Raw genomic sequence first — 17,088 nt, 5'->3', positions numbered from 1 at the left:
TGTTCTATGGTCATGATTCCCAGGTCAGCTTCCAGAAATATTGATGAGTAAGAGTTGGGGAGGTGCAGAATTCTTTTTCCATTGAGCATCTTTTGACTGACCTCGAAGTGATGCCTTTTTTTTTACATCCCAGAGTCCGCCTCTGTAGGCTGGAATGGCTGTCAGCTTAAATTCTAAAATATTAGTTATGTTTGAGTGCAAGTGATTTTTCAGCGTTCGGAGAAAGTGTTATTTCTCCTGCCACAACGTCAGGCGTCGTTTGCCCTGCCTGACTTCTGGGTGCATCTTAGGACCAGTTCTTAGTCAGAACTAATCCAAAACAAGATAATACATTAACCCTTTTCACCTTCAGTTCATTGATAAGAACATTTTCATTTGTCCTTTGGGTGTTCTTTTGGCCCTATTGTATGATTCAGACCTTTTCGATAGTTAGCTCCTGCGTGTTCTCTATATAGTAATAACCAGTTATTTCTGCACTGCTTTAGCCATTTTCACACAGTGTGTGGAGCCTTCAGCATGTGTTCTACTCCATGTGGACACTTGGATACCGTGGCATGTCACCTGTTACAGATTTTACTGCAATACTGTAGTTTTCATTAGCATGTACATTTAATGTATTTTTGTTGAGGGTGCAGCCATGTTTCACACTTGATTTCATTAGTATTTTTCTGAGATTTCACCTTCAGACAGAAGAGGATTTGAATGGAGGATGTTGCATTGCTCATTAACTCGAATGGACGCACCAACTAGCAACTTTCTTTCACGGGAAAATTGTGATCATTCAAGAATCCTTCACCAGGGGGTACCCCCACGATCGTGTTCATGAGGCTTTGCAAGATTCTACTCCAGAAGCTTCCCCTGCCCTCCTGCAGTTTCCCTGGCTGCAACCTGAAGTTTCCCTGGCTATTATCAAGGACCTTAAGTCTGCCTCCCCTACAGACCTGTGTCCCGCAAAACTGTTGGCAACTGTGGCCACGGCAGTAAATCCGGTGGTTAATAAAATTCCTAATTCTTCACTAGCCACTGGCCATATGCCTTCTATACGGAAGCAGGCCAAAATCTTGCACTGCTTAAGAAGCCTCGGCTGACCCCAAAGTACCAGCGAATTACAGGCCCATCTGCCTGCTGCCTCCAAGGTCCTGGAAAAATATGTGAACAAGGTTATTAAGGACTATGCAGAAATGAATAACCTCCTACATACCATCCACTCCGGCTTCAGAGCCTGCATTATTAGAGTCTCCAAACACATCAAAGAGAGCCTTGATGGGGGAGGGAAAGCCATCCTGACCTTATTAGATCTGTCAGCGGCTTTCGATACCGTCCCCCATAATAGGCTCCTGGACAGGAGGCAGGCACTCTGTATTGGCGGCTCGGCTTTAAAAATGGCTCGCTTCCTTCTTGAAAGATAGAGGTCAGGAGGTATGGACACCTCCCTATGCGGCTGCAATCCCCAGTCTTAATGTTGGGGTCCCACAGGGCTCCATTCTTTACCCCACACTATTTAATTTGTATATGTCCCCACTTGCATCACTGGCTAAAATTATCTCTTATGCCGCGACAAGCAGCTCCTGTTTACCTGTGCCAAGGGAAAGGACTTTGAGGGTGAGAAGATCAGAAACTGCCTCTCTAATGTGTTTGCATGGTTAGGGACCAACTAATTGAAATGTAACCCGGAGAAGTCCAAAATGATTTATTTTGGTATCTCTCCTCCGGATAAATGGAGATATGTCCCCTCCGCTCTCCGCCCAACGTAGGTAAAAAACCTGGGACTTATGATAGATGACTCTTTACCTATGAGAACTCAAGTCCAATTTGTAGTGGGAACCTCATTTGGCCTCTTGCAGCTGCTGATGAAATCTCTCCCGCTTTTGCCTTTGGACTGTAGAAAGACCGTGGTCCAGGCATTGGTTACGTCTAGATTACACTATGCCAATGTTCTGTATCTGGGCCTTCCTGAATACCTGCTTAGGTGCCTACAGGTGGCCCAAAATGCAGCTGCCAGAGCAGTTGTTATGCAGAAATCAAGGACACATATTTCCCCTCATCTCAAAGTTCTGCACTGGCTCCAAGTAAAAAAGAGGATCAGGTTTAAGGCTCCGGTGTAATTCTTCAAGGCTTTTCATGGGAGTGGCGCAGGCTACCTCAGCAGGAGAGTACCCCAATATGCGCCACCCAGAACCCTGAGATCCTCCTCCCTGAACCTTGCTTCTGTGCCCAGAATATTCCTTGCTCGATCGGGAGGCATCTCCTTCAGGTTCTTGGAAGCACAGGCTTGGAACTCACTCCCTATGTCATTAGGATCTGTGACGGGTTTAGCAACATTCAGGAAATCGCCTAAAACCTGGTTATTTCATCAGTAAATGCCCTTCTTTTAGCAGATTTTTACAGCATTAGCTACAGGGTGTTTGCTGGGTTGTCTGGAAGGCTTGTCGGAGCGCCAGGACACTCTAGTTGAGTAGCTGTGCGCTATAGAAGTGTCTTCATTCATTCATTTATTCATTATTGTTTCCAACAGGCATTTGTCTGTTACCATCTTTTCTAGTTTCTTCTAAAGCCCTGAGATCTAGAAAGGCAACATATGTCAGTTGCTCCTGTCTCGTGCAGTGCTTGTCAATATTCTGGAGAAAGTCAAAGACTTGTTGACTCATTTGGAGGAAATGAAGCTTTACTCTGTTCCACCAAGTCAATGGAGGGCTATATTCCACTGCTCTCGTGGAGTATGTCCATACATATCATATTTAGAGATCTCCACCAGGCAAGTGAAGATATATTCTCTGTGCCAGCAGCAGAGCAGCTACATTGAAGGCTCTGAAATTTTGGTGAGTGGCCACCATGTTTAATGCAGACACACAGCAATGTTATTGGCTCTTCAAAAACAGACTACCAAAGCAGGAGTTTGTTCTTGAAACACAAGAAATAAATGTCTTTGACACACTCAAAGTCTTCCTATAATGTATGGGAGTCATATATTTGTCTTTTTGTCGGGTCTACCAAGCAAAAAAACAGGTATTCAGGTGGACGTCCGAGGAAATTTGACTGACGGCCTAAAATCTAACAGACCGTCAGTCAAAGGTTTCCATTGAGCATGGGCTCTGTAATCGGAAACATTATTGTTCCTTATGATTCTAGAACAGGGGTCTCTAACCTTCCCACTAGTGAGAGCTACTTCTGATAATTGAAAATCGTTGTAAGCCTCTGCCTAATAAGGGATTTCATGAATGGACACGGAGGCCAAATAACTTAAACACTGCCGTAGAGTCCTGCTATGCGTAGCACACAGCATTAATGGGACAGGATCTGTATCGCAAAAGGTTTACATTGGGGTCTCTATGAATTAGCTTTGTCCCTTTGCTCTTGAGAAAGTGAAAGAGGGAAAGAGCGAGAGATGGAGGGAAAGAAACACAGAGAATGTGGGAGGTAAAAAGGAGAGGAAGATAGAAGAGGAAGCAAAACAATAGAGAAAGGAAAGAATGAGCGAGAAAGGGCAAGAGAGACAGGAAAATAAGAAAGAAAGAAGAGCAAGATGGAGAAAGAAAAAGAACAAAAGAAATATGAGAACGAATGAGAAAAAAAGAGAAAGGAAAAAAGATGTAGGAAGAAAGAGTAATTATGAAGAAAATGGAAGATTAAAAAGACATTTTGAAACGAATGATTGAAAGGAGAGAAATAAAAATGAAAAGACAGAAGCAAAATGAGAAGCAAAACAGAAAAATAAAGTAAGCAACAGAAAGCAAAGAGAAAAGGATAGATCAGAAGGAAGGAAAAGAAAGAGTAGAAGAAAAAAAGAATATAAGAAACCGGAAGAAGGAGAGACATGGAGAAAAGTCTATTAGTGGAGAAAGAAAGGAGAAAATGAAAGAAAAAGTACAATAGGTAAGTGCAACAAGAAAGACAAAGACAAAAGAATATGGCAAGGAAGGCTGAACAAAGATATTGAAAAAAGCAGGGATAGTAGAAAAAAGTAGAGAAAGAAAACAGTAGCGAAAGAAAGAGATGGGACAAATGAAAGGGAGCAAAGAAGGAGACAAAACAGGAAAGAGGTAAGAAAAGAAAAATAAATGGAGAGGAAAAAAGAATAAAAGAACAAAGGAAAGAACTGTTGAGAGAAAGGAGAAGTAGAATGAATGAGAGAAAAAAAAGAAGCAGAGGAAAAAAGAGAATGAAAGGGGAGAAGTAATCAAAAGGAGAGAACAAAGGGAAAATGGAGGAAAAGGAGAAACGTCGGGATAGAAATGAGAAAAACATAAAAATGTAGGGAAAAATAGCACGGGTAGATTAAAGACCCGAAGAAAAATTACAGAGAAAGAAGCTGAAAAAGAATGTACAATGATGAAGGGGGAAAGAATGAATGTAAAAAGATAGAAAATAAGAAAGAGAAAAAGAGGAAAAACAAGAAAAATGTGAAAGAAATGAAAGCAAGGAAAAAAAGAAAGAGAAGAAAGAAGAGGCAAGAAAAAGAAGTAAAAAAATATTTTTCAGAAACGGGTAGGCCGCATCATTCTGCATTTTCACTTTCGAGCCCTCCCAGAAACTGGTACAGCAAATTAAATTGCTGCCTTTTCAGGTGAGCAGCTAGTTACCATGTGCAAGCTAGTACTCAACAGCCTGCGAGGTACTGGTGTTTCGTGATCGACCTTTTGGAGACCCCTGCTCTAGATCAAGGTTAACAAGGCACTTTCAACCAGAACTCTGCACACATTCGACCAGAACTAGCTATGTTGTGGTGGAAATTTCTTCAGGCACCTAAAGATATGATCTCTTGAAAGGCCCCAGGACTGGTTGGGTTCTCATTGTGCTTCTATACACTATTCTTCATGCACCCAGGTACAAAAATGATTAATTGGTTCAATACATTTGAGAAGGGCAACGGAGTGACAAGTTTGAAGTAGGAAGTGTTGCAGCCTTAGTCCACAAACAGGGCTTGGACCCATAGGACAGTGCATCATATAGGTCCATCTCGCTAATGAATTCTGATGCTAAAATGTATAGGAAAATATATGCCAGTAGGATGGAGAACCTTATGCCCTTTTTGGTCAAATCGGAACAGTCAGAGTAGGGATAACATTAGGTGTGTGACGCATCTTGCAGAGAAGACAACGAAAAGGAATATCTTGATGTTCTTAATGGTGTTAGAGACTGAGAAAATGTTTGACGTCGTGGGTTGGACCTTTCTCAATGCTGTGATCCAGGAAATATGATTGGGATCGAAAACACTTGAGTGTATGCTGGCCAGCTGCAAAGCTCTAAATGACAAGTGAGAGTGAATGGGGTGCTGTTTTCCAGCTTAGCCTTCTATGGGGCACATAGCAGGATTGTCCACTTTCCCCTGCTTTTTAGGTCTTTCCTGGAGAAAGTAGAGCATGCGCTGCTTTCGCCAGAGAGGACCTTTTGGAATCAATTCTCCCCGTGGGCTCATGCACACGTCTGCATGGACAAAGATGGCTGCTCTCACCATCTGTCCAAAGCAGACAGCATGCACGTGTCCGTGGGGCAGTGGACAGTCCCACGCCATTTTGTTGTCATAGCTCGCGCTCGCATGCACGCGCATGGCAGCGTGCTTTTAAATAGCGTGGCTGCGCTTGTTTTAAGACTGTCAGCGCCCTTGCCCTCCCGGAGGCCAGCAGTGAACCGGAAGTGACCGCCGTGACGCAGCAGGTGCATCCGTGACGCAGTTTCCGATCATCTTTACCTGCATTGTTGATGAGCAGAAGCCGCTCCTGTCCATGGGGCAGCTCCCGTACAGCCATCTCTGCCCTTCGCATGCCCCCCTTGGTGCCCAGGTCAGCTGCCTCCCATCTCACCTCCAACTCAGGGAAGAGGGCCCACAGCTCCCCCGCAAGCCCAGCCAGGGCATCCTCTGAGCGGGCGAGCAGCAGGAAGCATGAGCCGGGGCCCCGCACACGGGGACGAGTGCCAGGCTGCAGACCCCGTGAGGCACCCATCAGCACACAGGCCACGGTTCCCTGGGAGCAGGCGGCATCCGAGGGCGATGCCGCAGCGTTGATGCTCTCTTCCATCTCTGCCTCTCCCTGCCCTGTGCGAGATCTGTGTGTGGCGAGGGCTGGATGGGAGTGGAAAGAGGTGCAGACCCGGCCCGCCTCCTCTCCAGGCAGGAGAGGGGAGCGCCTCCTAAACTTCCAGCCAGAGGCAGCCGCCAATTATTATGGACGGGGGCAATGCTGCACAGGATTTTGCAATATGTCTTTTTGGAGAAGCAAAGTTGATAGGTCAATGAACGGAACAGTGGTTGGCGTTCTTTGTACACTCACTTCTCTTATCATTACTTCCCTTGTTTTGTTCCATGTACTGGAGGCTCTGGGCCATATCACGTTTCTGGTAGTTGATGTGCGTCTCCTGGGCTGCATGGTCTGACCTTTTCTCGGGTCATGGGCTCTGTTATTACCAATTAACTTCAAATTGAAGTCTGAATGCCTCCTCATTTTAGGGTGACTTTATCTTTAGAATCAAAACCCAGGATGGGCCCAAACATAGAAGTTGTACTAACTGTTGGTACCCATAGCTACCAAGTTTTCAGTTCAGAATGCTTGTGTGTGACATTTCCATGGTTTCAGTTTACTTATGAGTGACATTCACAGACCAAATGTATGACACGTAGAGTGACCCTTTCTCACGAGTGAAAGCAAGCAATGAAATGCATGGAAAGAAATATCAGAGGAGAAGGAGTCAAACTGATAGAAGTCTGGCGTATTTTGAGAACTTGCCTCTTCTATTCTGTCTCTGGTTAAATAATCAGTACCCACTATTTTTCTGTCTCCGGATCTCCTGCATCAGCATTTGGCTATTGTCGTTTTCCCTTAATGGCCATACACCGAAGACCATTCTTGACAGACATTGACAGTGCCAGAGGCCAAACCACTCATCTTTTGTACACTCAGTGCTGAAAGGCTTTACCATCGTTTTGCAACATGTGGCTTTTAAGGATTGTTTGTATATTAAAGGTCACATGGTACACAGAAGTTGCCCCACTAGGCTGGTTTAAATCCCCAACCCACCGAACAGAGTTCATTGTGATTTTTCTATGTTGGATTCTGAAGAATAAAGGACCCCAGTGTATTTCTACACAGCAGCCTCACACAGCAGATCACACTCACAGCCATAGCACTTGCTGCTAAAATGTAGCTCCTTGTTAGTGCAGCTCATTCGGTGGTTAGGGTGGCAGTATGTGACTAATGGATTTTAGTGCAGTGATGCACACACCGCACTTAATGTGCGTTAGTCTAACCCCTGCTGCATGGTACTAGGCATGGATGGATACCAACCAAGAACACTGCATGATTTTAATCCAGCACCCACCAGTGTAGGATTAGAAATGCCACAGCCAACAAACCTATTAAAAAAAAAAAAAAAAGACCAGCATGCGGGGGCTGTGAACTTCTTTCCATTTCATTAAGTTTTGACTTGCCAAAAGGAGAGAACTGAAACTTTAGGTTTCCCATCATCATGCTTGAGCAACACATGCACTTCAATTTCCCTTTGCATTCCAGGACTTGTAATCCCGTATTTATAATGATAAAACAATACTACAATTTGCTAGAAAGGAAATGAACAAGCATTCTCAATGCAATAGGTCTCGCATTTGTGAGAGATTGACCTATTGGCATTGTAAATGCCAACGCCTTTTATTTATGCATTTTAAAAGCCAGCAAGCGCGTGTAAATTTGCACTTTGTACTCATAGTCCTTGCTTGCGAAATGCATGGCTGACAGTAAAACAGGTTTGGTAAATACTACTAAAAGTACAAAATGTGTGTTTATGCACTCATTGCAGGGTTTCAAAACACATGAATAAAAAGCTTTGTCATTTACAATGCCAATAGCTCAAACTCTCGCAAATGCGAGACCTATAGCATTACAAATGCTTGTTTTGTTCTTGCTGGGGAAGCTCTGGCGATATCAGTCAGGGATCCTTAGTATTAGAGGCAGGGGCGGTTTCTCCATTAGGGCCCCTCTGAAATTCCTCCACATTTACATAAAAACATATCAAAGAGATCGATAGAATCGTATCTCTAGATAAATCGATATATTTAAGTCTGGTCTGTCTGTTTCAGGTTGCCTGTCCTGCCTCGCTTTGAAGCAGGATACAGAAGCCAGGAAGTAAATCAGCTTTCTTAACTGTGATGCACGACGCAGGGCTTTCTGTTTTAAAGCCCTTCATTGCCATTGTGGTCTAGGGCTGTATGCACCCTGTAGGCCAGTGACGCAATAAGCGTCACGACTACAGACGTCCGTCATTCCGTCTTTCAAAGGCTTAGATCCCACCCTTTCTTCATACGTGGGAGTGGATGTAAGTCTGAATTGGTGCCTTGCTCTCAGTAATGGTAAGGGTTTGCATGCTATTGTTGTGTTATGTATCTTGTGTTGAGACCCCTCATCACGCAACCTTCTCCACTGTTACACCCCACGCCCTCTTCACTCGCTCCTTTAGAAGTGGAGCTGCTATATTTGTTCCCCCGCGAAATGGATCCAAATAAGGACCACAGAGGGTTCTTGTTCCCTTGTGAAGTTGATCCAAATATCTGAGTCAAGACCAAAGCGAGAGATATGTGCTTACTGTAGAACGTGTGCTTACAGTTGACAGTTCTTTGATGTATGACATTAAAACTCTCCCTGTCTTCATGCCCCTAAATTAACCCTGATGCCAAAAACATGGATTGACTTGCAAACAGTGAATGTTAAAAACGTTAAGGGAATGCATTTCAGAGATTTAGTTCCTCTCTTATTTCACATGCTTTACTTAATCTTGCATTCCCCAGGAGTTAGCTGTTATATAATGTTGTTTTGTGTGCATACTTTGAGGCTTGAGCCATGCCAGGTGTTTATGAGGGGCTATGATTGAGCGTGCAGGCGCTAAGGCTGAAGCTAAACAAAGTGTGTGTCAGTGGGTTGACCTCTCTGCAGAGCAAACAGAACAATGTTTATGTATTCCATTTGCAACTGAAATTCTGTGGATATGTGTGTGAAGGGGGTACACAGATGTCAAAATATTTGCAAGGCAAAAGTAAGAGAAATCAAAGTTCTTAAATTTGAGGGTGTACAGTGCATGTTGGGGGCGGTGAAGTGACAGTGATGCGAGGAAATGCATTTTGGGAACAATAAAAAGAGGATTCCGTAGAGCAAAGAGAGGTGTTTGAAGGTGTGCAGATGGACAAGATATGCGTAGAAAAAGAGGATACATATCTAGCACAGAGAACACATTACTGAAAACCAAAACTCCTTCCACAGGCCTCAATGCTATTTAATTCACAGACTCACTATTTCAGAATTTAAACATGTTAATTATTTATAAGAAATCATTGTTGTTACTCATTTATCTTAAACAGCTAACACCCAGTGAAAAAGCCAATCATACTAACAGGCTTTAGGTGTATGTCAGTTGTTGTGTCATTTATCTGGATAAAATTACATCTCAGAGAGAAACCAAAATACCAGTCAGGTGGCACACTATGGGAAACACAGAAATGTATTTGACATGTTCCTTAATAGAGAGCCCCTACTTTTTTATTCTGACTTAAATACCTGTCTGCACATATTTCGATATGACTGGTTAAAGCCAGCATCTGTGAGTGCGTCTCGAAGTCTGGTTAGAGCATATTTTTCCAAAGTTAATGCTGCATGCAGGGCAAGGCACTGGGCAAGCATACATTTTAAAGGGCTAAAGTTGTCATGCTGTACAATTTACACATTACAGTAACTGTAAAACATATTATTGCAGGAAGATATGGGGCAGGTGTTAATGTGTTTAATATTTCAAGACTATATGTTTCCACTGCTTAATAATCCTTGCTTTATCGCTACATTCATTTGCTTTAAAATGCACCATTTACCAATTTCGTTATCATTTCTTTCTCGGGAGATGGACTCACCCTGGACTCCAGGTGTGTCCATTGATCTTGTTCACATCGCTCGCTATATAAAAGTCATGCCAAACATTTATGCCTCACCACTTTCAAATGTCACCACCTGCCACTGATTAGAGGGATCGACTTCAAAATAAGCCTCTTTGCGGCTGACGTCCTGTTGACGCTAATTGAGCCAGAACAAACGATTCCTTCAGTAACGTAACTGCTGGACCTCTTTGAAATGGTATTTCAGAAATACTGAACATCTCTATCCCGACAGATATACTTCACTGGCTTGGACTTAACTTCAAAAATAAGCTAGAGTGGTGTGATATGCAGCAAAGTGGCCGGAAATACTCAATTAGATTCTAAAAGACATTAGGTGCTGATAACCAATATATCTGTCATGTCTAGGCCGATTACATATCCTGAAAAAGAACACCCAGCCACGTCTGCTGTATATCTTGCAGGCTCTCCTTGCAGCGTTGCCTCTGTCTGTGGTTGTAGACCTTCAGACTAAAATGACTGAGTTTATGTGGGTAGGTAAAAAGGCAAAGCTTAGCAAGAAAATGATGATGGCCCACAAGGGAGCTAGATGACCTAGAATGCCTAGATATAGGTGAAGAATACCAAGCTGCACACCTTCATATGGTGGTGTGGGCAGCGAAAGAATCAGACAAAAAATGGATTGTGCGGTAGTAGAGGACCTAACATGACGACAAGTGATACAGACATGTGAAAACAGCCTTGGAGGTGTGGGGTGGAGTAGCCATCATGGGGAGGTTGATCTTGTTTCCCTCACCAAACACACCGGTGCATGATAATCTGCAATTTGTTTCTGCAGCATCAGTGAACTTTAAATATAGGGAAAATAGGGAATACAAGATGTTCTAAGACCTCGTCTGCCAAGGAATCTTTAAATCGTCGAATGAATGCTAAAAGGAATTTGGGGTCATGGAGTTGGATCGATTGCAATATCCTCAACTACGTTAGTGGGGGCTAGAACAGGTTAACAAAGATGCAGCCGTCCAACCATTGAGCAAATTTGAAATGCACATTAGGAAATATGATGGCGCATTGCGCCTAACATTATAAATTTTACTTGAGGGTCAACCCCCTTCCACGTGGGCACACCAAGAAAAACGGGGTTATTCTTTTTTTTTTTTAATTAAGAATACACTATCAATGGTACAATAGCTAACCACACACAGTAAAGTTGATAAATACATTCATTCACCATGCTTGTGGTTCAGCTTATAATACCCACCTCAGTTCTCAGCCCCCACCCCCTTCAGTCCCTTAGTGTAACATGGGCCATTGCCAACCTAGTATATTTTCCCTTTCCATGTGACTGGAACTCAGAATTTATGTCATGAGATCACTCCTAGAAGTTCTGTGTGTCACAATTTAGTCCATAGTAGGCCCTCCAGCTGCACGCCGCGTTTCTCAGGCAGCCTCTTTCCTCCTAAACCACTCTCTCTGCTTCCATACAAACATTCATTTATGCTGGCCACATTACTTTTTAGTTGGACCTGCCTGGTTCCCTCAGTCTTGCAATATCTTTTTTCACCAGCACAAATTCTAATGTACTGAACATCAGTTTTGCTCTGGGTAAATCAACATCGCTCAGGATACCTAGTTTAACATATAGGGTATGTGCACCTCCAGTTCTTCTGTCAGTTCGACAATTATCTCTTTCCAGTATCTCTGTATTTCAGGGCATTCCTGTATCATGTGGAGGAAGGTCCCATCCGCTGCATCGCATTCTCTAAATGTGGGAGATTGCGCCTTGCCCATTTTGTATAGTCCACTTCTGTTATAATACACTCTGGTAGTTCAATTACCCTCTGTCTCACCTTTCAAGCCACATCGCATGGATACTTCGGGGGACCTCCCAATGAGTTTCCTCCAACTTACCTAGACCGGGTTCCCACTTAGCCCTAGGATTTGATAGGTTATCCGGTTTATTGTTATGAGGTTATGATGTATCCAATAAACTGCTTTGCAGGTTAATTCTTTAAAGAACACTCTATTCTCCTCCGGGTTACTGTCTGGCAGGTCGGTCCAGTTAACTAATTTTGCCCCTAAAGCGTGTCTGAGTTGTAAGTATTCATATTTTTGGGTGGAAGCTAAGCTATATTCCTCCTGCAGTTCTTCAAAATACTTCGGTTCTCCTCCCTCAACTTCATCCCTCCATTTGGAGGTACCCATATGATTCCACTTTTTAAAACTCGCCAGTTTCCTCACCTCTTGTAGCATTTTCCCTTTCCATAGATGGGTTTCTCTAGTGAATCCCATGTATTTTGTGGGCCTACCCATTAGCCTGGGTGGGTCCCAATATTCCTCTCATAAGATGGTTTCCGTAGAAAATATATATATATGTATGTGTTTCCATTAGCATCTTTTCCAGTCTCGTCTCAGGTTCATCCTGTGAAGTGTATCTCTATTTAATAATAACCTGGAGCCGAGGGGCCTAGTAATATGCCCCTTTGGTCACAAGAGATATACCACCATGATGCAGCGACCTCAGTGCTATGTGCAGTGCTATAGAGGGTGTACCTCTATCCCAAAGCAATATGCACAGTATTCTGTCCATTCTTTCAAAGAAGGGCTCAGAGACAATCCAAGGGATAGTTTGCTGTATATATAAAAATGTTGGCAGCGCGATCATTTAACGATTGACACCCTCCCCATCACTGAGAGCGGGAGTTTTCCCCACCTTTCCATGTGTATTTGAAATTGCCAGAGCACCCCCTCTAGGTTGCTCTCTAAGAAGAATGTAAAATGTAAATTGATACTTGTATAGCGCACTACTCACCCGCAAGGGTCTCAAGGCGCTTGTACGAATACCGCTGTGGAACCCATCCTGGCTTTCCCTGTGAGGTGTCCACTCCTGGGCACCCCCAAGGTGGAGGCCAGGCATCCTTAGCGTTGTGGAGATTAAGCAAGCTATTGCCCAGAGTTGCAGAGTGGGACTCCATGATTGGAATAGGCACCGAGGCGAGAATTATCAGGTCCGTGGAATTTTTGAGCCCAAGACCCGCCGAGGCGGGGAATTGAACCCTTATCCCGGGCTAGACCCCTGCATCAGGGTCTGCCGCTCTAACCATTGAGCCACACTTCTCCACAGAATGTCCTGTTCCGAATGACCTTAATGGCCAGATATCAAAAGCCCTCTACAGACGCCTCAATGTAATGGGCTACCTCTCTCACCCTGGCCCAGGTCCCCATTCATTTAACACTGATTTGTCCCTATTAATCTTATATCTTGCATTTCTCTCAAAGTTCTGGAATACTGACAGAACTCTCAGCATGGATGACCTGGGTTTCTAGGGAGACAACAAGAGGTCCTCTGCATATGAGGATATTTTCTCTGGTTGGCCCGTGATCTTGGCAGTTCCACAATGTCACCCCTCGCTCCCATCCAGCACCCAACGGTTTCACACAGGGGGGAAAATGGCGACATAGTGACAATGGACACCCTTGTCTGGTGCCAGGTTCCAGAACGCACCCCGTTCACTTTCACCGCCGCTGACAGTGTCTCTTAGAGCATGGCCACCAACTTGCAAAAATGTGAGAATCTCTTCAAGACCCGGAAAAGGTATGTCTAACTTTGAGAATCAAACACTTCTTTCAACTGCCTGTAAATCTGGGACTGCGTCAGAATCCATGGGTGATGGGTGGGAACACCCACAGCAAAACCCATGGAACGCCACTTTCACACAGAGTAATGCGTGAAAGGGGCCGTATTTACAAGGCCATGAAAAGGCGCACACTGAGGCTTTGCGTGGCCTTGTACATATGGCTCAGCATTGTGCGTCACAAAAAGGCACGCTCTGGTGGCGCAGGAGCCTTGTTAATATGGCCTGATGTGGTCAGATTCAGGGAAAGAGGTGCGGCATGTCAAAGCTTAAATCGTATTGTACATCGCTGTCCAGGCCACACACAACAGTTGAACACCGTGAGTTGATAAGAGTTTTGACTGCTCGTGCGGCCCTGCAGACGTAAGCTCTGTCCACACCACCGGTGTTATTACCCAAGTCTGACATTTCTCAAATAAGCCTCCGAAACATAACAGGAAGGGCAAGAATCAGACCTGCGGAATGCAGGCTCGACAAAGGTCTCTGCAACACGTGATGCGCCCACGGAGCTGCTCCTGGAGACAAATATTTGTCTTTAATATCCGTCTTCCTTGTGGCCGGGATTTTTAGAAATGCATTTTCATTTTGTTAGTCTGTGAGTTGCTAAAACTAAATATGAGATTTGTGCAATCAAAATACTCCGGGGCTTATTTACAAGCCCCTTGCGCCGCCCGTACGTCACTTATTCCCATATTAAAAGTGACGCACCGTCTTGCAAATCAGCCCCTCCGGGTCAGTAAGCCCTCCGCTAACAGATTACTTGCAGTTCTTCCTTCTCGGGGATGCTGCTGCTCCCAGAAAGAAACCTGTCCGAAAACGAACGGCTATTTTCCAAGTTGTGCCCTGTTCCCACGCCTCCCGTGCATGTCACGCTGCAGACCATGGAAACATAAGGATGACCGTTCGAGTGTTGACAACCCTTGCAACACTGTGTGATCTGAGGCAACGTGTAACTACTCCCCGGTGTCTCGCTTACCTGATGTGAACATTGGGAATTCTCCAAGGCATGAGGCAACTCACAAATGTATCGCCAAAGCCAGCGGTTCTTGCGTCCATCCACTTGCAAAACCGTGTGATCTGTGACAACTTACGACTTCTCTCCAGTGACTCCGTGATAGTTGGAAAGGTTTTCCCAGACAAACACGAAGAAATCTGGGAATGCGTTTCTTTCTGTTCAATTAAATAAATAACTCCTCCCACCCACAATAGAAATCCCCCCTCCCCCCCTCTCCCCCTCTCCCCCATCATACCTTGCTCCAAGACTCCGATCAGGGTGACGGTCGCCAGGTGGATAATCTGTGGCTGCATGCTGGCGTGGCTGTGGGGGCACGGCGTGGTCTCTTGGTCGGCTGCCGTGTTGGCGCGAAAGCTCTCCCTACTTTGATGCAGTGCTCCTCAGCCTCAGGTGGGTGCTGTGGTCTCGCAGTGCAGGCTGGCAGCACTGGGGTGGATGCCAGGCGGTCACTAGGAGGTAAGTGGTTGGTGAGTCTTAGTGTTTTTGTAGCAGTGGTTTGCAATCTACCCAGTTTCTTATAGTAGTGACATTCTGGTATTTTAAATAAGCGTGAGGTCTTAGGTTTCTGTAGACACGTGGTTTAAATTAGCTCTATAAGTGGTGGGATCTTCTATGAAAAGTGATCAGGTCTTCGTTTTCGACAGTAAAGTCCTTGTTTTCTGCAGAAGCTGTGACGTTTTATTTCTCTATGGACGTGGTGAAGTCTTACTTTTGTACAGTACAGTGAAGGTTTTCTTTAACAACAGTTATAAGGTTTTCCTTTTTTTATAGAAGTGGTGAGTTCTTGCTTTTCTGCGGCTGCAGGGAAGTTTTTATTTTCTACACAAGGGGTAAGATTTAATGATGTTTATTAAGTAATGGGGTCTTAGTTTTTTACAGAATTGGTGAGTTCTTCTACTTTTGTAAAAGTTGGGATGTCTTAACTTCAACAGAAGCTTTGAGTTTTTCAGAAGCTAAAGGCTCAGTTGATAGGTGCTCTAATATACTCTTAAATTAACTGGGTGAGTTCCCTGCCAGTCTCTTAACTGGGCGAGTTTCCTACCAGTCTCTTAACTGTGCGAGTTCCCTGCCAGTGTCTTAAGTGGGTGAGTTCCCTACCAGTCTCTTAAGTGGGCGAGTTCCCTACCAGTCTCTTAACTGTGCGAGTTACCTGCCAGTCTCTTAAGTGGGCGAGTTACCTGCCAGTCTCTTAACTGGGCGAGTTCCCTACCAGTCTCTTAAGTGGGTGAGTTCCCTACCAGTCTCTTAAGTGGGTGAGTTCCCTACCAGTCTCTTAAGTGGGTGAGTTTATTACCAGTCTTATAACTGGGTGAGTTCCCTGCCAGTCTCTTAAGTGGGTGAGTTCCTTACCAGTCTTTTAACTGGGTGAGTTCCTTACCAGTCTCTTAACTGGGTGAGTTCCCTGCCAGTCTCCAGGTCAGGGGGGAGAGAGCAGGGAGTGTTGGCCACTGGATTCCGTAGGGGGGTTGGGATTAGTGGACAAGATGGTGGGAGAACGAGATTGAGTAGAAGCTGCTGTCTGTGGCACTAAGGAGAAAGTAGTTCTTTGTGGGACGTGTGAAGGTGTGTGTTCTGATGCTGTTGCTGGATAGTGACTTACCTTCGCGGTGACAGGTGCCTCCCCTGGGTTCCTGGCAGGGGCAGGTGCCACGTCGCCTGCGTGGACGGCTCGGAGGAGGTAAGTGACTGGCTGCGCCGAGGGGTGTCTGCCTCTCACTCTGCAGGTGTACAGCTGACAGGAGGGCTCCGTGGCAGGGTCCTGGCGTTCGCCTCGTGGCTGGAGGTGCCTCTGAGGGTGAGTGGACGGTGCTCTGTTGCTGGTTGGATACAGAGGCAGGTCGGTAGGCGTGTGTAGGTAGTTTCAGCAGATGTTGGTCTTTCCTTCTCCGCCGATGGTTCTGCTGTACGAACCCACTTCCTCTCTATTTATCCTCGTCGTCGCACCGGTAAGTTGCTGATGCCCGGAGGCCGGGGCCGCTCCGAGCAGCCAGCACCGCCCCTCACAAGCGCTGCGCACACTGCCTTCTTCCTTGAGCTCCCTGCCAAGAGCGGCTCTGCTCTCATCAGCAGCCTGACTTCCCCGTGGGCCGGGCAGCCATGAGCCAATACTCGAATCCCCAGGAAACCAGCCCCGGGCTGCTGCGCGTTATCTGATGGCGATGCGGAGCGCGCCTCCGATAAGGACAAGCAGGAAACGGGCCCGCCACAGGATGTTTGTAGATAGGGATGCAGAGGGGAAGGACCACGGCCAGAGCTGCTGCGAACATGCTGAAGTATCACAATCGCCCTTTCCGGCGCACGCACAGATCCGATGCCATGCTCGCCTTTGTAAGTCACGGGTATCCATTTCACTTTTAAAGCATTAAGCTTAGCTACCACGCAAGGGAAACCATTTTAAATATAACAAGCATTGGCAAAGCCAATGGCTCGTGACAGCGATCGAAGTGGGCGGGATTGGTGGCAGTGGCCGCTGGCGACTTTTGAAAGTGGTGGGGCGTTAACGTTCTTCCCAACTTTCACGGCAACAGCTAGGCACCCACACGGTTCCCAAGGTGGACCCTCAAATACCGCAA

General features: G+C 45.4%; 1 protein-coding gene across 1 annotated transcript in view; it reads right to left on the bottom strand.

Annotated features, from left to right (window-relative positions):
- Positions 1-16,691, bottom strand: part of LTC4S (leukotriene C4 synthase) — a 61,485-nt gene extending 44,794 nt beyond the window's left edge. The window contains exons 1-2 of the mRNA XM_078653532.1: positions 16,116-16,691; positions 14,751-14,964 (exon numbers count right to left, since the gene is read on the bottom strand). Of these exons, the coding sequence (XP_078509658.1) occupies positions 14,751-14,808 (58 nt within the window). The 5' untranslated portion in view covers positions 14,809-14,964; positions 16,116-16,691. The remainder of the gene's footprint in view (positions 1-14,750; positions 14,965-16,115) is intronic.
- Positions 16,692-17,088: the final 397 nt, after the last annotated feature.

This window comes from Lissotriton helveticus, chromosome 7 (assembly GCF_964261635.1).
Source record: "Lissotriton helveticus chromosome 7, aLisHel1.1, whole genome shotgun sequence".
Classification (NCBI taxonomy): domain Eukaryota; kingdom Metazoa; phylum Chordata; class Amphibia; order Caudata; family Salamandridae; genus Lissotriton; species Lissotriton helveticus.
This window is presented reverse-complemented; position numbering and strand designations above follow the sequence as displayed.